The sequence below is a fragment of the Microtus ochrogaster genome (genome assembly GCF_000317375.1).
Source record: "Microtus ochrogaster isolate Prairie Vole_2 chromosome 14 unlocalized genomic scaffold, MicOch1.0 chr14_random_1, whole genome shotgun sequence".
In the NCBI taxonomy this organism is placed as follows: domain Eukaryota; kingdom Metazoa; phylum Chordata; class Mammalia; order Rodentia; family Cricetidae; genus Microtus; species Microtus ochrogaster.
Genome location: NW_004949096.1, coordinates 5,631,754 through 5,657,638, shown reverse-complemented (window position 1 = coordinate 5,657,638; position 25,885 = coordinate 5,631,754). Strand labels below are relative to the sequence as shown.

General features: G+C 35.7%; 2 protein-coding genes across 5 annotated transcripts in view; one reads left to right on the top strand and one right to left on the bottom strand.

The window, feature by feature from the left end:
- The window catches only part of Ano3 (anoctamin 3), a 232,220-nt gene that overhangs the window by 153,309 nt on the left and 53,026 nt on the right, over window positions 1-25,885 (top strand). For all 3 annotated transcript variants that reach the window (XM_005364062.3, XM_005364063.3, XM_026787772.1), the window contains 2 exons: window positions 7,251-7,347; window positions 11,703-11,763. In XM_005364062.3, the coding sequence (XP_005364119.1) occupies window positions 7,251-7,347; window positions 11,703-11,763 (158 nt within the window). The remainder of the gene's footprint in view (window positions 1-7,250; window positions 7,348-11,702; window positions 11,764-25,885) is intronic.
- Window positions 12,995-18,682, bottom strand: Muc15 (mucin 15, cell surface associated). 2 transcript variants are annotated; one of them, XM_005364061.2, is made up of 3 exons: window positions 18,013-18,682; window positions 15,834-15,983; window positions 12,995-13,155 (listed from the first exon to the last, which is right to left on the bottom strand). In XM_005364061.2, the coding sequence occupies exons 1-3, from the start codon at window positions 18,680-18,682 to the stop codon at window positions 12,995-12,997; spliced, it is 981 nt and encodes a 326-aa protein (XP_005364118.1). The 2 variants fall into 2 exon arrangements, with proteins under 2 accessions (XP_005364118.1, XP_013208176.1); XM_013352722.1 differs by having other exon boundaries at window positions 13,081-13,100.

Sequence of the window (25,885 nt, the reverse complement as noted above, 5' to 3'; positions counted from 1 at the left end):
TTTGATGAGTATATCGAATGCTTTTCTATTTCTTCTGATTAGTTTCAGTTTAAAATTTATTTTATCAGCTATTAACATGGCTACACCAACTTTCTTTTTAGGTCCTTTTGTTTCAAATATTTTTTTTCATCTTTTTCCCATGAGGCAATATCTATCCTTGATATTAAGGTATTTTTTTTAGATGCAGCAGAAAAATGGGTATTATTTTGCATCCATTTGCTCAATCTATGTCTTTTTATTGGAGAATTGAGACCATTGATATTGGGGGATATAAATGAATTTTGTTGACTACTGTTGTGCTGGTTGTGGTGCTGCTGCTGCTGGTGGTGGTGATGTTTGTGCATGTATACACTTTTCCTCTCTTTTGATTTGATGTTTGGGATTATCTATTCCTTGTTTTGTCTTGGGTGTGTCTCAGTGTCCCACTCAACTTATTCTTCCATGCTTGGAGGGAGGGGTGAGGATTAAGAAAGAAATAGACAAGAAACAGCATATAGAATCAGGAGGACAATAGGTGAATACTGTGGTCCACCCATATTTATTTCTCATAGCCCTTATGTATCCCAATCCAAAAGGGGGAAGGCAAAAGACTTCTTTACCATGGCACAAAGAACCAAATAATGTAATTACCTCCTCACCTCTCAAAACATCAATTAACTGTACCCTAGATTAAGATATCCTTTTGTCTAGGCAAAACATCCTGTAACCACACCTTAGGCCAAACATTCTGTTGTATAACCTTGAAGGAGCAAGAATAGGTCTGAACCCTCTAATCTTTAGTTAAGGTGGAGCAGATTAATGTCTATTGATGCCCACATATGTGCTTAAACTCTTTAGATTCAAGTTTTCCTTCTTTAGGACTAGGTACAAACCTTTAGGTAGATAATGCTTAAATTTGGTTTTATTATGGAATGTCTCATTCTCTCCATCTATTGTGATTGAAAGTTAAGGTAGACCTATTAGAATAATACCTGACTCTTCATTGGAGACTCTAAAACCCAGAGGGGCCTGGGCAGATGTTCTACCAATCTAAGAGACCAAAAATGACAGCCCAGACTACTGTACCCAGTAAAACTTATAGTGTTATTTCTTAACTGCCCAACAGTTAACTGTAGGAAGATGTAGCATTCTCTCTCTCTCTCTCTCTCTCTCTCTCTCTCTCTCTCTCTCTCTCTCTCTCCTTCTGTATATATGAGATACATTTGCAGCATGTGTACTATTCTGAAAGTGTTCATATCAGTACTGCAGAGCAGACACCTCCTAGGTTATTAGAACGAATGAACAGTTATATGTGTCGTGCTTCTCAAGGCTCTGGGCTTCAGTCAAAGAGCAGAGCTGAAACATCAGTTTTCTGGAACATCACAAGAAATGTATGCATGTTTAATCCTGACCTACTTTATAAGCACTGTTGTATGTTAAAAAAAAAAAACCCTCCTCCAACCAAGCTGCTTTTTATTACTCTCCTCAGCTACAAGAGCTTCTGCCATTCCTTAGCTTCCAGTTGGGTGCTAGGTAGGTTATCATATCATTTAACTAACATCCCAGATACCATCCTCCTACTGAACAACAACCAAAAAAAAAAAAAAAAAAACAAACCCTGGTCTTCCAAGAAGAGACTTATTCACAATATTTCCTTTAAGGAATTAGCTAAATTTCAAATCTCTTTCTAATTTGTTTTATAAAACACACTTTTTAAGGTGTGAATGTTTAAAACTAGACTTGCCTTATAATAATGTTAAGTGATTATTTGGAAGTGTAATGTCACACAGGTCTCTGGGACTCATTCCTCATATACAATTGAAACTTTGTGTCTCTGAGCAACAGCAATGTTTACCATTGCCTTTCTATTGTTTCTGACAACCACAAATAAACTTCCTTTGTTGTATGGGTCTTACTGTGCTCCACAGTGAAGTAAATTCAGTCTTTGTTCTTCTGTGGTTGCTTACTTCATTATCCAAAACATATTGCATGTTCATCCATGTTGCCATATTTGAAAGAATTTCTTCTCTGAAACCAAATAATACTACATTAGGGATATATAGAGTGGTTTTTTTTTTTTGAGAGCCTATTTTATTTTATTTTTATTGAGAAAAGGAAAAAAAAAGTTTCCGCCTCCTCCCAGCCTCCCATTTCCCTCCCCCTCCTCCTACCCTTCTCCCCCTCCCCCCACTCCTCTCCCCCTCCCTCTCCAGTCCAAAGAGCAGTCAGGGTTCCCTGCCCTGTGGAAAGTCCAAGGTCCTCCCCCCTCCGTCCATGTCTAGGAAAGTGAACATCCAAACTGGATAGGCTTCCACAAAGCCAGAACATGAAGTAGGATCAAAACCCCTTGCCATTGTCCTTGGCTTCTCATCAGCCCTCATTGCTTGCCATGTTCAGAGAGTCCAGTTTTATCCCATGCTTTTTCAGTCATAGTCCAGCTGGCCTTGGTGAGCTCCCAATAGATCAGCCCCATTGTCTCAGGGGGTGGGTGCACCCCTCGTAGTCCCGACTTCTTTGCTCAGGTTCTCCCTCCCTCTGCTCCTCATTGGGACCTTGGGAGCTCAGTCCAGTGCTCCAATGTGGGTCTCTGTCTCTATCTCCATCCATCACCAGATGAAGGTTCTATGGTGATATGCAAGATATTCGTGAGTATTGCTTATAGGATAGGGTCATTTCAGGTTCCCTATCCTCAGTTGCCCAAGGAACTAACTGGGGACATCGCCTTGGGCTCCTGGGAGCCACTCTAGGTTCAAGTCTCTTGCCAACCCTAAGGTGGCTCCCTTAAATAAGAATTGTGCTTCCTTGCTCCCCTAATCAAACTTCCTTTATCCCAATCATCCTGTTTCCCCAAGTTTCCCCCATTCTCCCCTTCTCACTTTTCTCTCCCCATCTTCCCTTACCCCCATCCCACCCATGGAAGAATGGATGAAGAAAGTGTGAAATATGTCCACATTAGAGTACTACGCTGCGGTAAAAAACAATGACTTCTCGAATTTTGCATGCAAATGGATGGAAATAAAAAACACTATCCTGAGTGAGGTAACCCAGACCCAAAAAAATGAACATGGGATGTACTCACTCATAATTGGTTTCTAGCCATAAATAAGGGTCACGGAGTCTACAACTGGTGAACCTAAAGAAGCTAAATAAGAAGGTGAACCCAAGGAAAAACATATAGTTATCCTCTTGGCAATGGGAAGTAGACAAAATTGCCGGGGAGAAAATTGGGATCTTGGGGGTGGGATGGGACAGTGTTTTTTTCAATCCATTTTTTGTTACATAGAAATTTCATTTTTAAATATCCTTGGCACATTTTAAAAAGTCATTCAGAGAAGATGGGAGCATAGGAGCATTGTGGAATGTGAGGGTCAAAGCATGGGCTCTGGCAGTCCTCTGGGACAGGCTTGGCCATCCTTCTCCAATTAACCAATTAAATACACAGTAACAGAGAAAAAGAGACACACCCACAGGAGGATGAGAAACAGATAAGAGATCCAGTGATACAAAGTTTATCCTCACATGACTGACACAAGGTCTAGCAAGTGGTACAGGGCACATAAATGTAAACAGTTCTGGCCAAGGTCACACCCCTTAGTGAGCCACCATTGTTCCAGTGCTGTTTGTCTTAAGAGGCCATACTATAAATTGTTAAGTGCCTAATTGCTGAGGGTATGAACTCACCCTCACAGAAAAGTGAAGGGATGGTGTGTCCTGTGAAGCTCCGTTCTGTCTGAAATTTAAAATAATTAAGGAAACAAGATTAAGTCCATGGTTTATCTCTGTGCCTTGTGACAAGAACAGACACAGAATGAAGGTAGACATGCCAAACTTTTGTGCAGCTTGTAGATAGCATGTAAAGTCATGATTGAATGATTTTTAGTAAATATAACTTACTTCACTGGTTTCACCACCTCTTCAAAAATCCTGATGTCATTTCTTTTTGTAATATATCTAGAAATGGAATTACAGGATCATATGGTATCATATGACAGCATTTTATTTATTTATTTATTTATTTATTTATTTATTTATTTATTTATTTATTTATTGCTGGTAAAAGAAGCCCCCCGTTTTTTACTTTTTTTCCGTTTATTTATTTATTAAAGATTTCTGTCTCTTCCCCGCCACCGCCTCCCATTTCCCTCCTCCTCCCCCAATCAAGTTCCCCTCCCTTGTCAGCCCATAGAGCTATCAGGGTTCCGTGCCCAGTGGGAAGTCCAAGGACCACCCACCTCCATTCAGGTCTAGTAAGGTGAGCATCCAAACTGCCTAGGCTCCAAAAAAACATTTAAAGTACTTTTACAGTTTCCCATAACAACATAGAATTTCAGATTCTCACTTTGGACTGAAGTTTCAGTATTTCCACATCCTTAATGATACTTATTCTCGGTGTAACTATAAAATGTTCTTGCAGTTAGTGCTGAAGATAAATCTCATTGGGAGAGCACTCATTTTATATGATAAAGACTCTAGCTTTGATCCCAGAAACCTCCTCAAACCCTCAATAAAAAGAATAAATTCAGTCTGCATTGTATTGGTAGCTTAACAGTAGCTTGACTTAACAGTTGCTTGTTGTTTGTATCAGATTATAAAAGGGATGCTTTGTTCTGCTGTTCTGTCCAAGCAGTTTCCCTGTGTCTGTGTTACCTGTGTTCAGCTACAATGTGTTCAGCACACAGCAGATGTTTCTTGCCCTCTGCTTGTCATTTGGTTCTCAACCTTCCTACTGCTGTGAACGTTTAGTTACAGTTCCTCGTGTTATGGTGACTCTCAACCACAAAATTATTTTGTTGCCACTTCATAACTGTAATTTTGCTACTGTTATGAATCTTAATGTAAATAATTTTGGAAATAGAGGTGTGCCAAATGAGTTGCAACCCACGAGTTAAGAACCGCTGCACTAGGAGTATTACAGCATTAGAAGTCCAACTATCTATCCCAAATGGACTGTACATTGCTCCTTTTTAAATTGGCAATAATCATTATTTCTTTGAACTCAGCTTTTACTATGCAAATTCAGCATAAATAAAAGTTAAAGAAAACAATAATTACAGTGACAGTGAAGATTGTCAAACTCTAAAAAGAAATGATGACACATTCATGATAGAAATCTCTCTAGATGCTAAGTAAAATAATCTTGTGATATGCAAATACCATATTTCAGTGAGGAGAAAATTGTCAAAAAATGTTTATTTTCAGTCTGGTGAGAGGGCATGGTGGGCAAAGGCAGCCAAATCTAAATACGTGAGTTTGGTGCCGGGAAACCTCACTGGGAAGGAGAGAACCAACTCCTACAAGGTTTTCTTTGACTGCCAAAAGCACCCTTTGGCATGAATGAGTCTACACACAGACACACCAATAAATAAAACAAATCATTTATAAAACAAAAGTAATTGTTCCATAGAGAATGATAGCACACATATGTTATCCCAGCACTCAAGATGTGGAAGTAGCAGGATTGGGAATTGAATGTCAGTCTCTGAATATACAGACAGCTGAAGTCCTGAGCTAGATGAGACCAGTCCAGTGAAACAAAGGAACAAAATTGTTTATCTTTTATACAATGTTATCAAATTAAGATTTGATCAAATGACAGAAATTGAATTTTATGATTATGAGAGTACTATAATAGCCCATGTATTGATTTAAATTCTGGACATGATAACTTGACAATAAAAACTTTGTTTCCTGGCAAAGTAAAAATGATGATGCATCACAGACCATCCCTACACCTTTCCTTTCTGTGAAAGTACAATGTAGGATGAATTGTGTGGCATTTGTACAAATGAGCCATTATCCATCCATTTTAATTAAAATTTTCTTCAAGAAGTATATAATTTTTTCTTTAGTTCTAAAATTTGTAGGATTACTAAGCAAAGATACTGTGTTCAATTGCTTTTGGGTGTCAAAATATACACATTTTATCATGTTTCTACTAATTACTAGAAAAATAAAAGTAGAAGAATGCTATGGTATGCATCATACCATTCATGATAGACAGCTTCTTTTGAATTTGAAATGAACTCGATTCTGCTTCAATTACATTATAATTAATGGGATGCTAGAACCACAAACAGTAAATTCTTCATGTGTCTGAGGGACCCTTCGTAGCCCTGTGACCTTGAGCTTTATGTGCTTATGGTTCCTGTGCTAAGCAGAGATATATGGCATTGCCTTCAACTGGTGAAAACTAAGCAGTTCAAGGGGCATCAAATCCTCTTTCGCCTGAAGCACTGTTAAACCAGTATAGCATTGCCTACTTTGTATTCTCACTTTGAACTGAAGTTACAATCTCATATTCAAAGACACATTATAGGGTCGTCAATACAGTTTTTTTAGAAACAACAAATCTTGGTGCAAACTTTACCAATTAATTTAAATTAACAGCTGCATTTCAAAACATGTATTCTAAAGTCTTTAAGTTCTTTTCAACATTTGAAAGAAGATTTATTTAAAAACAATTTAATAGGGTAACCCAAAGGGGAGAATAACTATGGATGGCAGATAAAAGTACACACCATTCTACAATGAGTTTGTTGAGAACACTAAGTAAGCAAAGCTTTTAGGAAATTGCTAATGATTGTCTACTCTTATAACAAAGTTATCTATAATATACACTGGAATATTTGTCAGCAGTATGCATAAAATGGAAATAATACATTCAAAAAGTTAAATCCTCATTGAAAATACATTTACGTGGAGACAATATTATGCTCTCATGACAGAGTTGTCAAGAAAACGTTCTCTCTCTTTCTCTCTCTCTACACACACACACACACACACACACACACACACACACCTTTAATTTTTAGAGAACATTCAGAATAAGGTTATGTGCTGAAATGTATGTTATGAATTATCAGATCACTATTTCTGAGAATTCAGAACAATCAGGTATGGCTCTAGATTAGTCCATTCTAAAATGATGAGGTTGGAACATAGTCCAGAGATTACCACCTAAAGTAATTCCATATGCCATGAGAGATCATGGATCAAAATGGCTTTAAAGGGCTTTATTTAAAAATAACATATTATACAAGTTGATATATGACCAATTGTTATTATATTATTTGTTGGAGTTTTCTAAAATTAAATAAATAAACAAGAACCTTTCTGTCACAAATATCATAAAATACTTATGGAAGCCATCACCTAACTCTATCCTGATAGTTTTCTATCTCTTCCTTGCTCCTCTCTACATTGTTGCTCCCAGTAGTGTGTTTTGCAGGGGCTAAGATAGAGATTCACACTTTTTTCTTTGATTTTTCAAGCCAAGAAATTTGCAAAGCCACTGAAGTCTTCATGTGCCCTCTTTGTGACAAGAATTGCTCATTACAGAGACTCAACGACAGTTGTATCTACGCCAAGGTGAGTGTGGGCCTGTGTAGCCTCTACTCTGAGCTCCAGTTTCTCTATGAATTAGATAGTAAAAAGCTCTCCAGTATATAGTTTTTACGGTGAAAATTGTCTCCAAAATTTTCAACAGTCATTAGTGTCACTGACAACTGAAAAAAAAAATAATCTGTTGCAATTACAGAGAGAATATATTTTATTTTAATATCTTTTTCTTCTTGGGTTGTTAAAACTGATAACTGGCACCTTAGATTTAACCTCCACTTGACATTATATCTGATTCATTTTATGAGGATAATTACTTCCATGGCAATGATTCAATTTGTATCTCTCATGAATTTATTAGGTTGCAATACTTCTATTGCACAGAGGGAATGAAATGTCATTTCCGAAAGTCCCATATTGCTGTCTTTCAAAATTACCTGAAGGATTTTTAAACTCCTGAAGAGCAAGCCTCGTCCCAGAGCCATTAAATGAGAATCTTTAGGTTAGAATTTAGATATCATCACATTCTGAAAGTTTCTAGGTGAACAAATTTTCATAGAAATATAAAGAACACCAGTTTTTACAGGTTTGATTTTCGGAACAGTTTCATTAGAGGATAATTAATATGTAGTAAATTAAACTAGACCCATTGAAAAGTAAAAATCAGCACATTTTGTTAAAGCATATGTACCTGGGAAGCCTATCACCACAGTAAAATAATGAACACCTCCCAAACTCCTGCATGCCCTCTTACCCTCTCAACCTTTCCTGGCTCATCCACGTACACTCTCCCCAGGTTCTTCTGTTTAGGTAAACAATTACAATGTGACATTCCTGATAAATATGCATGTTTCTTGACTTTTATGTGTATGGAGTTAAGTGGTATGATTTTTTTATGGTTTCTCTTGTACACTGTAACAGTTACAAATTCACTTTACAATGTGGCATTTATCAACAGAACATTCTCATTACTGCTGAATACTATTTCATTTTCCCTATATTGATGTTTGTTATTTGTTTATATATTAAGGCATTTTCCATTATATGCATAGCTTCTTAAAGTACTGATTTTTCAGTTTTCTGACTGACAATTGTTATTTCTCTTTGGTCAATATCTATAATAGAATGGTCAAGTTATATGACAGCTTTATTGTTAACTTTTGTATTATTTCAGTTTTTCTTATTGCAGAGTTGCCTGAGGCAAGTCACCTATCTAAGAAAAGAGGTTTATTTCAGTTCATTTGTAAACAGAGACTGCGCTTTAGTTTTCCAGGCACCCAGACTCAAAAAAATCACACAAAATATTATATTAATTAAAACACTGTTTGGTCAATGTCTCAGGTATATTCTAAGCTACTTCTTACATCTGAAATTAACCCATTTACTGTAGATGAGATTCTGTTAAGGTGCCACTATCCGGACATCATGCTGTTCCAAACCTTCTAAAAAGTGTAAGAGGAGATACAATAGCCATAGCAGAGGAAACAGAAACTCAAGTTTCCAATCTCATAGGAAGGAGATGTCCTTAAATTATCCTAGCCCTGCTCAGTTTCCAAGGTTAAACCAAATATCAACTATCAGAATTTGTACTGTTAAGTGAATACAACCTCCCTTCTTATATTACCCTCTGCACAACCACGATTTAAAATTAAATGGTTGTTCATACATCTCTTTAGCCATAAAAGCAAACTATTTTCAAATAAAACAAGACATTGAAAATGTGTTCTTAAAAAGAGCAAGACTCCATTGTTGTGCTCCTTGAAGTATTTTTTAAAAATTTCGACTGATGTTTTCTTTGAAGTAGTAAATGTTCTTTTCTGTTAGAAAGGTCAAAGCTCATATGTTTCCTTCCAATTACCTTAGATAATCTTGAACCATCCACAATGTGTTCAGTCAACACTCTCTCAGTATTCTGTATTTTAACTCAGCAGTTTTTTTTGTCAGTACCATAAAGTAATTAATACTGCTTTATAGACACAGGCTAATTGCTTACCTCTGTGATTATCAATATACATTTCATTTGTAAACATGTAAAATGTAGATGTAAATCTAAAAAAATTATTTTGACATGACACTCCTGAACATTTTGAAGTCTTCCCTGGTTCTCATTTTAGTTTTATCTCTTGCTACATGTATATAATCCACAATTAAAATATACATTCTATGAATATTACATATACACACAATAACTGACTAATGTGTTTATGAACTGGTAATATATATGTTTGAGCTCAAACAGGCCTAAAAAGGTTTATTAGCGAACCTTTTAAAAGATAATGGAAATCACTTTAAAAGTGAATGCTACATAAACTATGAACAATTGCACCCAAAAAGCATATTTTGTTGTTGTTTTTGGTGGTGGTGGTGGTGTTAACTGTGGCCTTATACTTCTAGTTATCTAAAAGCACAGCTGTTTCTGAAGCAGGGGGAAACCCTTATTTCATGGTGACCTTTAAGTCCTCATATGTAAAGTCTCTGTAGCTCTCTGAGAAGCTGTTCTTGTCCATTTAAAAGGGGAAACTGACAGCTGTTCAACTCCTAAGACAGCTCAGGTCTCTCTGCTGGGTGCCCTGGAAACAAACAGGCTGGGTTCCCCTGCTGGGTGTAATTTTATGAGCTCTGTGTGAAATTTTTTCTATGATCCTTGTCTCTGCTGTCCATAATGATTATTATAAAAAGTGACACATCGTATTTTTAGAAACACCCAGCCTTACGTAAAATAAGATTTTAGAACCACAAAGGATATACAAACCCTTAAGGCCTATCTTGGTTGTTGCTTTTCTGTGCTAAGCTGCAGATACAACCCAGGACTTTCCTATGAATTTTAGGCAAGCTCTCTTTCGCTGAGCTAAGCATCATTCCCATGTTTTTAAAAGGCTACAATGGAAATACACATTAGTATTATTGTGATGTCTTCATTAGGAATGCACTTGACTTTAGACTGAACCAGGGGAACGTCATTCTATCCCAACTTTCATTTTAAGAATGTCATTAAACTGAGAATTTGCCTCAGTCTCTTTAGGTAACAATGCTCTCATTTTCCTCTATACGTTAGCCTTCCTTATTAGCAGCTTCATTTTCTGTGAGTATATTTAACTGTGGTAAATTGAACATTGAAAATACTAAATGAAATATTAATTTCAAATTAAATACTAAAAATCCAGTATTATTTATAGGTTTCTTACTCCATTCAATTCTATCTTACCGGGCACATGAATCATCTCTTTTCGTATCTGTTAATAAATCCTACCCATCTCCTAGCTATAGAGAAGCCTTTGGCTAAGAGATCTATATTCCCAGTATCAGAGAGCACTTGTGACTCTTGCATGGTTGCCTCATGCAGCTTGAGTGTCTCCTTCACTCACCTCACTTCATCTGAACATGTAGACATACCATCTCACACCATTTCCACAAGAACAGTGAGCATAGTATTATTAAGACTTTTTTGCAGGTCCACGTTCACATGTGATCTACTGTGTGTTGTTGTATTTGCTCCATCCTACTGCCTTCTGCTACTATTGTTAATCTCTTATTGTGACAGAAGCAAACAGGGCTTAGCACAGTATGAAGTTCTCAAATCTTCGCAACATATCCCCCGTCGGTATTCAGAGGACTGCTGTTGTTTCTGGGGTATTTATGTACATACCAAGTGTTTACATTAACTAATTTCTGGGCAAAGTGTTGTGCATCTTAAAAAAAGTATAAGTAAAACATATTTCATTAAATCTGAAATTTATTAAAATCAACTAATCCTTACAGTCCTGAAAATTATATTCTTTAACATTGCATAACTTTACATCCTTTATCAAACTTTCTATCAGGTAACAACTGTTTAAAAATGTGCTTGATGATTTATGAAAAAAACTTCTTAAAACAACTTACTATGAAACTCTTTACATGAAATAAATCACTACTGGACCCATGGCACATTTTGAAGGACATGAAAGATCAGGAACCGTACCATGGCAGCATTCAATTGAAGAAGCTTGCTTACTACCAGATTTCTGTCTTTTGTAACTTCTCCATTCTGGAAACTTGTAATGTTTTAACTTACACACTAATATTTTATGTTTCACAGTGTTAAGTTATTTGACTATGATATAAAATGGCTTCTTTGAGGATCTAGAAACACTTCAAAGCTAGAATGAAGGTGGGGTACAAAGGAATGAGCGGGAAGACGATAGAAAAATCATCTGTTTCTTTATCTCTGCCCATGAGGAAATTACATAAACTATTGAAGGACCAGTGAAGATCGCAGATGAATAGATTAATAGATTATATAATGTGGTAGAAACTGGAGAGAAATCACAGTACCTGATGCAAGCAATAACTTCTATTTTAGTACAGTCTTTAGTATGATTAATGTTTTCATTTTTTCTATTAAGGTAACATATTTGTTTGATAATGGAGGAACAGTCTTCTTTGCTATTTTTATGGCAATATGGGGTAAGTATTTTCTTTCATTATTCATTTTCCAACTCGGACTTTCTAACAATATTTCTCTATGTACACAAGCGCATGTCGCACACACACATACACAGATGTGCACATGTAAGTGACACTCACACTAAATATTGATTCAGCAATAAAATCTCTAAAGATGGTGCTTGCTTTGTTTGGCCTCTTCATATATTCAATCCTTGGGAATTTAACTCTTATTTAATCCTCTAATCTCTGAGGCTTAGACCTTCAAAGACAAACTAAAACACACTTAAAATCAAAATTGAGTCTCTTACATTCTTACTGATACAAGAAGTGGTGATGAGTTTGCTTGATGATTTTACTTGTTTTGCCCTGTATTTCATACCTACAGAAAGACAGATTGTTTCACATGTGACTGAACAAAAACGTATAATATATTGCAACTTCTATGCCTAGCTAGCAAGTTAAAATCAGAGAAATTATGGGTAAGAATATTCTTTAGCCTTTTCCTCATGTTTCTCATTGAGAATCTAAAAAGCCTAATTAACTGAAACCTGATGTGTACTCATGCAAGTTGGAATTGCTTTAAGGACTTTAAGAATGCTTGGGGAAGCTATCACTTTCCTGGCTAGAATCATTTTGCCTGCTGGCCCAGATGAATGCATTCATTGTCAACTGGTCAACCAAAGGAACTGACCATGTGTGTGCTATTGTATAAAAGCGAAATGTATTATAAGATAACAATGCTTTTATTCTTAATGCCTTAATTCCTTAGGATCGGAAACTCTACCATATCATATTTCTGGCTTTGAAATAAACAAACAAACATTAAATAACCATTCAAATTATGCACCAAGAAAATGCTTATTTGGTCAGTGGTCCTAGATTAAGAAGAAAATGTAGTTTTGGTCCCTAGATTTTGTGTGAAGAATGGTTATTATTAAGTTTCCAGTCAGTGCTACCATGGTGATGTGTATTAATTTTACCTTATTCCACAAAGGTTTCCTAGAGAAACAAACCAAAACACAAAGTATGATTATATAACGCATGCTTCAGCCCCGCTGAAGACTGTAAGGAGAGAGAGCTTTTAGGTGATGCATCCACTGTTTCCACTGCACAGCTCCTGATTGTGCAGCTCTCTCTATGCAGTTGGCCAAGCAGTGATGATGCAGAGCCTCTTGAAAGATGGATTTATTAAAAGGTCAAGATAAAGATGAACTCTTGCCCTCTGCAGCCATTCTTCTCCTAGCTTCCTTTACATTGAGGTTCTAAATGGAGGTATATCATCCATGGGAATGCCATCTTGCATACTTCCTCTGCCTTCTGGCATGGATGAATCACTCACAGCTGAGTTGTAGTAACTAGAATTTCCAAAATTGACATCATAAGGTTCTGGTGCATTGTCTAATCGCAGGACTGAAAGAAAATAGCAAAATCAACAGAAGAGTTTTATGTCAATAGTCTGAATGACGAATGCTCTGCTACCTGATTACATTACTAGACTACAGGAATTGTTCTAGGTGATGAGTAGATATGTCACCTATGTGGGCTTCTCAGACATTATTTTTGAAAAGTTAGATAAGTAGATTTTTTTCATGCCAGGTTTAATTCTATTAAAAGAGAACAGAATTTCTGAAATTCTAAACTGGGCACAAAATTAAAAACTGGAGGCCATTCTCGTTGGAGAGATACCTTGCTCAGTCTAGCTATAGTGAGGAGGGCTTTGGAGATGCCCCAAAGCCATGTGCTATACTTACCATCTCTGAATCAAAGAGGGGTGGGCTGGGGGGAAGGTAAAAGGGGCTAATCAACATTGAATTTTATGGCTTCAATATCTGGTGAAAAAATTGTTTTCTAAGTAAGTACAGTTAACAAACATCATTATTTACTGACTATCTTAATACCTTGACAATCAACCTTGTGGAAGGAAGAAAGAGAGCTATGAAAGTATGTTTCCTTCAGTTCTGATAGATCCAAGTAGTCACTCAAGATACTCTGATAGATGATACAAGAGAGTTTTGTTTCATTTTTAGCGAAGTGAAATACTTTTCCTAATGGGCTTGAGTACATTTTTCAGAGAAAACTCGGCATCTTAAAGTACTGAAAACTGTGACTAATTTCTAATTGGATACGTGATCTAATTAGTTTTTAAGTAATAATAGTTATTTATTAAGCCATCTGCTTACAAACAAGCCTCCTGGGAACTCTCGGTCTTTGAAGAGGTTCCCTAAACTGTATGGAAGAGATCAAGAAAGGTCTCATGGCTGACTTGCTCTTCTAGGCATCAGTCTGGTAAGAATGTAAAAATTAACAGGATAAATTTTTTACATTATATAAATAAGACAAGCTTGGCAATTGGAAACTTAAAAATCCTCCTTTTTAACTTTTGAAACAACTTCCCCTTTTTCCATATGGATTAGTAGAAACCTATAAACAGAATTCTCCTGAATTTCCAGTTAATGGATTTGATTTTGAATATGTATAATAAATCAATGATGAACTGAACTCATGAGAATTTAATGGAACTCCACCAGTAGACTCATCAAAGGCAGGTAACTATTTGCTTTGGTGGTAGAAATCCTTGTACATGCAGCAAAACAGACCTTATCCATGAGCATAAAAGAGAGGAGCCAAACATCTGCAGTGATCTCATTTATCTTTTGTTTGAATAATATGTATCAAAATCTGCTTTTTCAGCATATATACTTACATTAATTACAGATATTATTGCTACCCTTTAATCTCCTGTGTGTGTGCATATGTGTGGTGTGTACTTATGCATGTTTTCATATGTACATATATGCATATGAATACTGAAGCCCGTGTCAGGAGTCTTCTTCAAAGTATCTCTGCCTTATACATGGAGACATGGTCTCTCAGTTAATGCAGATCTTGCCAATTAGAGTACCTTCCAAATGCTGAAATTGGAGACTCTCTCAACAGAAGTTTCCATGGGTTCTTGGGATCTGAGCTCAGGTTTTTATGCTTAGTCAGCAAGTGCTTCAACCTTTGAATTATCTATAAAACCTGGTTAGCTTTCCCAAAAACAAACCATTATATGAGTGGGAAAGTTCTTAATTAAGGTATGATGTCTTTATTTCTGTATATGTGAAGCTTTCAAATACTGTGTTTCAGGGCCACATTTCTATCTCCTCTTTATTGCTATTATTATTATTATTAATTTTAGAAAAGAACTGTTTGGTTCATTCTTAAGGAATAATAATAAAATAAAATAAAATAATTTTTTTAAAAGACTAACACATCGGAGTTGGACAAAACAAACAAATGGAAGGAAAAAACCCCAAGATAAGACACAATAACGAGAGACCTACTTGTTCTCCCACTCAGGAATCTCATTAAAGTACTAAATTGGAAGCCATAAAATCAGGGCCTAGTGCAGACCCAGGCAGGCCATGTGCATGCTACCTGTGAGTTCATGAGTTCATATGAGTTCTGATCATGCTAATATAGAAGGCATTGTTTTGGGGAGGTCCTCTACCCTCTCTCATTCTTACAACTTTTCCCCTCCTCTTCTGTGGAGCTCCCTGAGCCTTGAGGGAAAGATTTGAAAGAGACATCCCACTTATGACCGAGTGTTCCAAAATGTCTCACTCCCTGCGTAGTGTCTGGCTATGGCTCTCTATTTGTCCCCATATGCTGCAAGAGGATTTTTCTATAATTGGCTGATCAGGGAACTCATCATAATTGTTTTTTGGGGTCTGGAATACTTTATTCAAGATGATTTCTTTCTAGTTCCATTTACCTGCAAATTTCAGAACCACATCTTTAGTATTTCCTATCACTGTCTTCAGTGATATATTTGAATTCTAGAAGTACTACTTTAAACCAGTTTTGATACAATGAGCAAAAATTTGAAGTGTTTTTGAATGTTACAAAAAGATAATGCAAATTATTATTATTACTATTATTAGTATTATTACTATCATTATCATTAATTATTATTTGGTGAGGAAGATGACTCTAAATGAATCTTGTCTGTTTCTGTTACCCAACTCCCTGACTTTTTTCCTACGTAATGTTGTCACTTAACTCAAACAACTATGTGTGGGTGATGATCTGAAAACAGTTTTTACCTGGTTCATTTCTGTCATCATAAAGTCGCCGATGGGAAAACGAATCTGTCTTCCGTTGTCCACACAATAAGTAGCCTACAAGGCTAAGCAGGGATGCACCCAAAATTGCCCCTAAAATGCCTCCGAATACTATTCCCGTATTCTTATACTCTAGAAGAAAAAAAGAAGTTACAGTCCAGCAGTAGAAAATTAGTTATTCAACAAACAAAAATACAGATGTGAAGAGTCAATATATAAAATATTTGATATGTCTTAAAATTTAGACAATGGTGACTGGGTCTCTGTATGTGTACTTTATCATGTACTCAGTATTTGTGGTATAGTGGTAAAACATAATTCATTATAAAACTATACATCTACATTTTTACTTTCTTTGAGATACTTCCAAGTTTTTGATTTATAATCATCTTATTATTTATTATCACCAACAGTACTGAAATGCCATATTTTACAGAATATCTAATTTCAGTAATTAATACTATATTCATTAAACTTTTTACAAATCCTTAATCTATAAGGAAATTTATTATTAAAATAAACTTTGACTTCGTGTAATCACTATATATATTTTTTATATATATTTACGTATATATATATCAAACAATAAGTGAGTGATTAACAGATAATACATCCACAAAATGCCAAGAAAATACTAAAAGGAAAAGCAATAGATGTGTACAAACCAAGCAAATGAAACAAACAAAAGACAAAAGCAAGATGCTTGCAATGCCTGCTCATAGCTCAGCTCAGATCGAGGAACTGATCAAGGAACTAAAATTGTACTCTATTCTACCCTTTGTGGAATACTTGACTTGAAAATTAAGTAGTCATTAAAGTATTGCTTCTCTCTAGACACTAAATGCACTTTTAAGTGTCTTGAGAAGTTCTTTAATTAGGCAGATTAAGCTATTCTTAGACTCTTTAATTCCACTCCTAAAAAAATCAACTCATTTGGAAACACACAAAAAAAGTGTTACTGTGTTACTATAAAAATTAACACACCTAACAATTCTGATAAAAGAGCTATGGTATAGGTCAGTGATCAGTATTTACAACATATATTTATCGAGTTTAGACAGACAAAGAAACATTTTAAATATTCTCTCTAATTGTTGCAAGAGTGTCCAAGAATGATGGGATGAGTAAAATTATAAAGTGAAAAACTATAAATTTAAAGAATAAAAGCATATGTATACACATCATATTAGTTTTAAAAACCTAGATTTTAGACATTAAAATAGTTCCTATATGTTGACAACAATTTACAAATGCCAATCTGACTAGGCATTTATAGATTATAATTAATTTAACCTCTAAGAAAATCCATCAGAAGGCACTGGGTTCATTAAAAAAAGCCCTTACTAAAAAACAATTAAATCACTTTAAACCTATGAACTTACAGCTTGCCCTGGAGGAAATTAAGCTTAATGAGCCCTTCATATAGCCTCTGACATTATGTAGCTTCTGACATCATAAGTCTCTGACATCATACAGCCTCTGACATTATGTAGCCTCTGACATCATAAGTCTCTGACATCATACAGCCTCTGACATTATACAGCTTCTGGTAGCTTTCTTAACTTATGTTTTTAATTTGACACAGTCTGTAATGGAATTGTAAAAATGTTTATATAATAGTGTTGTGATTCAAAAATATATTTATATAATTCTTATCAGATATTAAACTAAAAGTTAAGGATATTTTTCTTGTGGTAAGTTTGTCTAGCTATTTCTTGGGCTGTCACCGCTCTGTTTTTTGTTGTATAGTAACTGTGTGGGGTCAGATAATCCATAAAAGTAGTCATTTTGTTCAGTGTTTCAAAGGTCACATGCGTATATTTTAAAGCTCATTTATAGAACACTCCTGAAAGTCCGGATTGTCTCTAAAGAGACAATGGAAATTGTTACCCAATGTCTCAGGCACCATGTTCATTTACCATCATAACCTTTTGCTTCACTCCCTCTTCATGCTCTTTCCTACTAATAAGTAGCATGTGCTCAATTAAGTCCTAAAACCACTACACAACTTCTACTGTTTACTCCTCACAGATAAGAATGACCCATACCACTGTAATTGCCTGCCTTTCCCTAGAATTGCACTCCTTGGATTTAAGTTATATTATTTCCCTAGAAATTCAGTCCTACATAGCCAAAAAAAATTAAATCCACTTATATATACCTTTTGGGGAGTCTGATGTATTGGAAAAAAATTTTGAATTATTGGTGAATTTTAAGGTAGGCTGTAAAGTTGTTTTTTCTTGATACATGGTAAAACCAGCAAAGTTGTCATTGTCTGTGGCAGGCCATTCAGTAGGTTCATCTGTCAGAGGGGTCACAGGTGTAGTCATCGGAGGCAGAGGGAGAATGTTGTCTGTACTGGAAATATTGTCAGGAATGTTCATGGTGTCATTGTCCAGAGACCAGGTGAAACTTTCTGATGGTGCAGAATGCGTAGGATCGGAATGTGCTGAGAAAGCTGCTGGGGATGAGTTCAAAGGCAACGTGGAAATAAACCTATGAGTCACAGGAGGGATGGAATTTGTGGAGGTGGGTCTTGGGCCCTCAGTAGAGCTATCTGTTGGCCAGTTACTGGTAGAATGTATTGTTTCGTAGGTCGTGGGTAAATCCAAAACAGAGGCGTCTGTCACCATGGGTTTGGAAGTATTACTATTGTCATTCTCTGAAGTCACATTTGTCCTTTCCAAAGGAATGGATTGGTTTCCCGCTGTTTTCAAATCATCTGTGGTGTACTGAGTTACATTTCTTCCTGTATTCTTTTTCTCAGGCCTTGCAAATGGTAACCAAATGAGTAGACTTGAAATCAACACAATTTTGGTTAAGGTCAACATTGCAGTCTTTTTTGATACTGCTTTAGTATGAGGAATCTGGAAAAAAGCAATAGTCATTTGAATTATTAAGAACATTCTGAGTTTTATGGATCTTCATTACTAAAGGAAAATATCCCAAGACATAATGTTAAGATGATTATATTTTTCTCACTCTAAATAATTTGTTTGATAAAGATTGTGGATTTAATCCAGTGCCACTAAATTCTATTTTCAATATAATACTTCCTTTTAGGAAAATGCCAAGAAACAGCCTTGTCAAATTAGTTACTTTGGGTTTTGTTTTTGTCTTTGTTTGTTTTTCTTGTGCTTAGGACCAAACCTGGGGCCTTGTGATTGCTAGGCAGGCACTCTACAGCTAAACAAAATCACCAGCCCTGCCTTATCAAGCTAGATACTGCTATTTCAAAGATCACTGAGCTTGAAACAACTAGAAAATATATTTATAAACACATGTGAATATACACAGGCTGTGAAATAACTTCTTTTATGTTGTAAATATAGGACATACAGAGCTGTGTGATTTCTTCAAACTACAAAAAGCGTGTTCTTTGTGGAGTTATTATTCTGAATGCTAAGTGTAAAAATTACTCCACTGATCAGACACTAAATGCCCCATTCTCAGATCTATGAAGGAAGTCTTTGCAAAGCTCCCTTGAATACATTTTATTCATATTTACTTATTTAATTGAAGTGGAAATGACATCTGTGTTATAATAAATGAAGGATATTGTTGAGGGTATTTAATGTAAAATACCTAGGTATTTGACCTAGTTAGATTATGGAACTGTTAGGTAATAAAACCATGAAGGTGGCCTCACTAACCCAAGCACACAATTCTGCTTAATACAGAAGTTCCTTATGACTGAAATAGGTGATAAGGGAAAAATTGAAAAGGTATATATGAAAATTCTTGTTTCTGTCATAAATAACCTATAGAATTATCATCATTATAAATTGTTAATATATTATTTTCAAAGGAACTGAACTGTTTTGCAATATTGTATTAAAACTAAATCAAATAGTATAGGAAGAACCACTCAGAACAGTATCTGGCCTAAAGCCAGCACTTAATAAATCAACTTCTATTTGGCATCAACCAAATCACACTCTCTGTAGTGCAGCAGTTTGGGTCACAAGCCCTTTGGGGGTCAAATGACCCTTTCTTAAGTGTGGCCTAAGACCATCCCAAAACACAGATATTTACATTATAATTCATAACAGTAGCAAAATTACAGTTATGAAATAGGAACAAAAATAACTTCATGGTTGGTGGTCCCTACAATACGAGGAATTGCATTAAAGGGTCTCAGCATTAGAAAGCTTGACAGCCACTGCTATAGAGTCTTAGGGATTACAAAGTTCGCAATATCGTTACACTTTATACAGTGATACCCTAAGACGAGAATAGCTTGTGTTATGTTTTTTATAAAGATGAGGAAACTGGGGCTCAGAGTGACTAGTAATAGAAACTAATAAAAAGAGGAAAACAAAACACTAAAAGATGAAGTATGTTTAAGTCAACTTTTATACTTAAAAAAATGATAGCCTGGAGCTGAGAATATTTCTTAGTTGCTAAAGTGCTTGCCTAGCATGCAAAAAGTTAACATTCTGTCTCTGCATTGCACAAACCTGGAAAGCTGGGGCATGCCTGTATTCCCAGAAGTAGAGAGGAATCTGGAGGAAATACAGGACCAGAGGCATAAGGTAATTCTCAGCTACATAGTTTGAGGTCAGCATAGACTATATGAGACTCCATGTCAAGCAATCTTTTCAAACAGTAAAGTCTTAGAACTGATTTGATGCTATTAAAATTGGGTTTATTTTCTACTAGAAGATTCCTTCTTGACTCAGAATAAAAAAAAAAAAAACAGAGAAAATTCAATTGTTAAATTTTAGGTTCTATGTTGCCTTCAAGTTTTTAAGATTTATTTTTATTTTATATGCATGAGGGTTTGCCTGAATGTATGTATGTTTACCACATGTGTGTCAGAAACCCGTAGACGTCAAAAGAAGGCATCAGGTATGATGGGATTGGAGTTACAGACAGTTGTGAGTTGCCATGTGGGTCCTGATAATAAAGCCTAGATTTACTGGAAGAGCAGCTAGTGATCTTAACCCTGAGCCATCTCTTCAGCCCCTTGCCTGCAGTTTTTCAAAGACTTTCGCTGAATTTTCATCGGAACATTGCTGATTTCTTTTAAATAGAGTTTAGAAACTCTTCATAATGTTCTGATTATAATTTGGATATATTCACTACACTCACCTTACACTCTGTTGCAAGTTAAAGACATCTGTATTATATTCTGATATCTTCATCAAAAGCTTAGAAATCAGCCTGAGGTTTTTGCATTCCAAAGGTTTCACTGGGATATAACATCTTCCATCCATATTCTAATCACTTAAGAAAAGTCTTCTTAAAATATAAAGCAGATAGGCACACGGGGATATTCATAGGCACATTACTTATGAGTGTCTGGCTAAAATCCACCAGTAATAGATGGAACAACAAATCCTAGCCTATTCATATGGTGAAAATTAGCATCTTATGGTTTTATGCAACAATATGGATGATTATTATCAACATAATGCAAGGCCTAAAAATCCAATCATATTGTGTAATCCCGCAGAAAAAAGTTCAAAACAGGCACAACTCTGTTAAAATAAGAGACAAAAGACTGTAGAAGTATATATGTGGAAAAGGATACTTTTTTTTTTATTTTTATTCAGCTATACATTTTTCTCTGCTCACTTAAGTGGTTCTTGTATATAATCCTCATACTGTTTCCAGACAGGAATTACAGAAGTATTTATGTTTGTGGTAATTCCATTTCCTTATATTTTATTTCCACAATATGAGTGGTTTAAGTCTTAAAATTGTTAGCATAATCAGAGAATTGTGTTATTAATTATACACTTACTATATCAGAAACTTTATACATTTTCCCATTGAATTCTTACAGACAATCATGCAGAACAAGATTTGGAACTGTAAATTGTAGCATGGAGGGTCAGGCCTGCTGGTTTGGGTTTCTGTCCCACCCTGTACCCCACAACTGTTTAGCCCCAAAGAAAATCACACATAGGTCTCCATAAATTATAAGCTGATTGGCCCACTAGCTCTAGCCTCTCACTGGGTAATTCTCACTTCTTGATTTACTCATCTTTCTGATCTATGTTAGCCATGTGGCTCAGTACCTTTTTTCAGTAGGGCAGATCACATCCTGCTGCTTCGGTGGTCTGGGCATGAGTGGGAAAAATCAACTTCCTCCTTCCCAGAATTCTTCTGTTCTCATTACATCATTTCTACTTCCTGTCTGGTTTTCCCACCTATAACTTCTTGCCTGGCCAATCAGCGTTTATTTATAACATGACTGACAGAATACAGACAATTCTCCCATACCAGTAAATAATTTATAACTAAATATTAGTGGAGGAATATAGATGTCAACAAAGTGTTCAAAGACTCACACGAGTGAATCAAATTAAGGGATTGATTAAATCTTGGCATAAAGGAGTTAATGTGCGGTGTTGTTGCTCAAAAACTGGAGGGAACTGAATTCAGAGTCTCCCAAGAATGTGAAAATCCTTGGCTGGTAAAGCCTTTTATGTAGTGTGGCTTAAGTGCTGACATATTACCTAGTCCCATCCCCTTATATACTTCAAATGCTTCTAAAATACTTAGAATACCTGGCACAATGTAAATGCTAGATGACTAGTGGAAATGTTAGCAAGTTTAAGAAAGAATAACATGAAAACAATGCCCATGTTCAGTGCAAGTCTTTCTTCTTCTGGACTGTTCAATTTGCCCTTGTTTAAATGCATGGATGGACACACAGTCCACGAGTTGTAGGGTCAACCATACTCTGTAGACACAGGTCCACCTAGCTTAAGCGCTTCTCAAACATGATGAGTATACTTTTATCTTAACATAAAAGTAACTCCAACAACTTTATGTATGGTTTCTTGTATGATCCACATGAAAAAAAAAAAAACAAAGTGCATTTTTCCTAGACTTACAGCTGGTCAGTGTTCCATTCAATGAATGCCTTGTGTAGTAGGTACATTTAAAATGCAGCTTAGCTTAGTGTAGCTACATTTACATTTCAGAGCTATTTTTAATCCAGTGAAATCCGTACAGATCACAGCACACAGAGTTATCTCTTTTTGCATCTGCCGCCTGTGCTCTACTTTAGGCACTGTATTTGGCAACTCTTTTTATCGTTATTACACCACTTGGTTTACATTCTCTGTATTTAGGCATTTTCCTCATTTCATCTCCTAAAAATATGGTCAACAGAGGCAGGTTAAGGGTCCTTAGTAGTTCTAATTTGCTTTCAGTTTTATGTGAGCAACATAGCCTGGAGCTTTTACTCCCTTCCTGTAACGAGAATCCTCATATCACCTGCCAACAAAGTGAGCTTTAATTTGCCCGGTTCACCTTGCCTGTAACATTGAACCACCCTGGGCATCTCTCATTCCTTCACCTCACTATTGAGTGTAACCTGAAAACCTTGGGTATCAATACCCCAAATAAGCCAAAGAACTGTTACTACCTATAACTTACCTCCTGAGAAAAGGTTTTAAAATGAGGGAAGAAAGAAACAGATAATATATCTGAATACAAGGTAATGTTAATTGAGAAATGAATCTGGCTGTAGCCATGGTATTGCAAAGACTGATTTAGACCTGCAAGTCTGACATTTGTGTCAGGAGATGAATTTGCCTCTCCTCCCTGGCTTCTAGGGTAACCACATAACATATCTTCGGTATCTCTCATCTCAAAATAATAGAAGAAGCCCAAAATCTAATCATCGAGTATTCAGGATGCTAGCTCTGACAGTTTGCAGAAGCAAGGACAATGTGACTCAGGTTAAGTTGGATCTTGCTGAATTAAACAGTGTACACTGTGAACAGTAAGCACTAATGATCAGGACAGTGTAAAACCTACAGAAGACAGTGAATCAAATTTTTATTTTTTCCCCTTTCATTTTTCCTTTGTACCTCTTCCCAACTATAAGTTCAACACATTTAGATGATGTGAAATATTCATATAATATATTAAAATGAAATTAAGTATGCTGGGTTATAAATGGCGTGCTTGAGTTTGCCTAAGTTCATCCACCAGCCAGATGTACTATGGAGTGGGAAGACAGTGATAAATTGAAAGATGAAATGTTCAGAGAGAAAAAAATAAGTTACATATTACCCCCCACGTTTTTGTGGGGTTTTTTTTGTCTTTTGTTGCACATGGGTGGGAGTAATACTGGGATCCTAATATCTACAGAAATTTAGGAGGTGTATGTATCAGAAACATACATGTCATTATCATAAACTTTAAAAACTAAGGTTAGAATTGTCATATGTGGAACAGAAAAAGAAAAGGATTTTGAGCCAATCTCTATGCCATGAGTACAGATTTTAAATGCCTAGAAACTGAATTTTTACTGCTCTTTGTATTTAACAACACTTAAAATTTAATTTCAATTTTTAAACATTATTCCCCAGGGAGAACAAAGCCTGGCTTATTCCCTTTCTTTGGTATTTACCCTGAAAGGTGGCTTCCTATGGTTACATCTCCATGGAGAGGTTGGAAATACCTGGAGAAGAGACAAACATATTCATGGAGGCAAACCCTCCTGCTGTGTTTCATTTGGATAGCTCTTAATTGTATAATGCCATTATTCTGCCAAGTGTCCCCTTTAAATCTGAGTCATACAATTTATGCCAAGCTTTAAGAATAAGGAGGTACCCTGGCTGTGTCTGGCTGTAAATGAGTGCAAGAGAAAGTATGGAATTCATTCTCAACTCAACCAGAAAAGTTTTAAATAATAGCATAGTTCAGGTGTTCAGAAGATACCATATGTTTTGTCCCTACGGTGAATACCTGAGGGGTATAGACCATCCCACTTTGCCCTATTGCTTTTCATTTTTCTGGTCACAGACCTTAACTTCCCAGAGAAAATGGGTTTATTTATTTGTTTCGTTTTGTTCTAAAATCTTCAGTCAGCCATGTAGGTAATATTCCAGTTAGAACTTGAATACTTGGATGTTGTTGTAAGTAACCTTTGCAATTTTGGCTAATATTAAATCTGTTCTCTAAAGCCACATTAATAAGAAATTATGTTCTAAAACTCTTACTATATAAAGGTTTAGAAGCATGGTCTTTCAAAAATTCTACATGTACGTGACAGCATTCATTATAACTATTGTTTCACTTTTATTTGAGAAAGAAGGAAGAATGAATGAATGAATAACTTTTTTTCTTGAAAGAAATTCTCCAAGATTTTGCTGTCACGCTACTAAAAGACTTAGATATACATAAATATCAAAAAAGAAGATAATGACTCTTGCCTGCTAACTTGGGAGTCCAGTCATGAATTTCATGACTGTGAAAAAAAGATGGATGACTACAAAGCTTAAAAAGAATGTGTCTCCAAAAATATGTTCTGAATCCGAATTCCCAAGCATGAGAGCATAGAACTCTATCACATTCCACTGTCTTTAGAAACAGCTTCTATGAATCAAAGAGAAAGTAGGTCAACAGAAAACCATCTTTTTTAAAAAGGGGGCTCAAAGGACCACAAGCTGAAAATAACTTTTTCAAACCCTACCTAAGTCCCATTCCACAGGAAGTCTTCTCTGAGTGACTTAGCCTTCTAAAATTTCTGGGAATGCCAGACGTGTATACTTAGCATGCTAGATGACATAACAAAATGTACAGTTTTCATCTTTTTAGTTAAGAACACTGTTGAAAAAGATGAATAAAAGCTTGTAATTCAAGGCAGGTAAAAATATTTTTCCAAAAATATTTATAAAGTATTAAACTTAAAAATAAACTTTAAGGCTAGATGCATACTTTTAAGCTCTTCAATTTGTGTTCCTGCTGCCAGCTCCACTTTAAACATTTTGATAGCTTGCTGAGACTTGACAAACCCTGTATTTGAGACACACATTTAAAATAATATTTTCATTGAACTCTTTCACTGGTTTAGTAAGTTGGCAACTTTGGCAATCCTTCCTAAAATTAACTCATTTAACTGTGCAAAATGTCTACTTAGAAGTTAATTAACTAGCGAAACAATGGCCTGTTCATACCAGAGTCTCTGTAACTACTTGCTTGATTGTTCTGTCGAAGGTTGTTGAGTCTGTGATTCTCTAGGATAAAAGAAACAGAGGAGAGAGGAGAGAGGAGAGAGGAGAGAG

Coding starts and splice junctions, on each gene's coding strand:
- Muc15 (XM_005364061.2), bottom strand. CDS start 18,682: ATGTTGACCTTAACCAAAATTGTGTTGATTTCAAGTCTACTCATTTGG. Junction 15,984..18,012: donor TACATCAGACTCCCCAAAAG/GTATATATAAGT, acceptor TTTTTCTTCTAG/AGTATAAGAATACGGGAATA. Junction 13,156..15,833: donor TGATGACAGAAATGAACCAG/GTAAAAACTGTT, acceptor ATTTTCTTTCAG/TCCTGCGATTAGACAATGCA.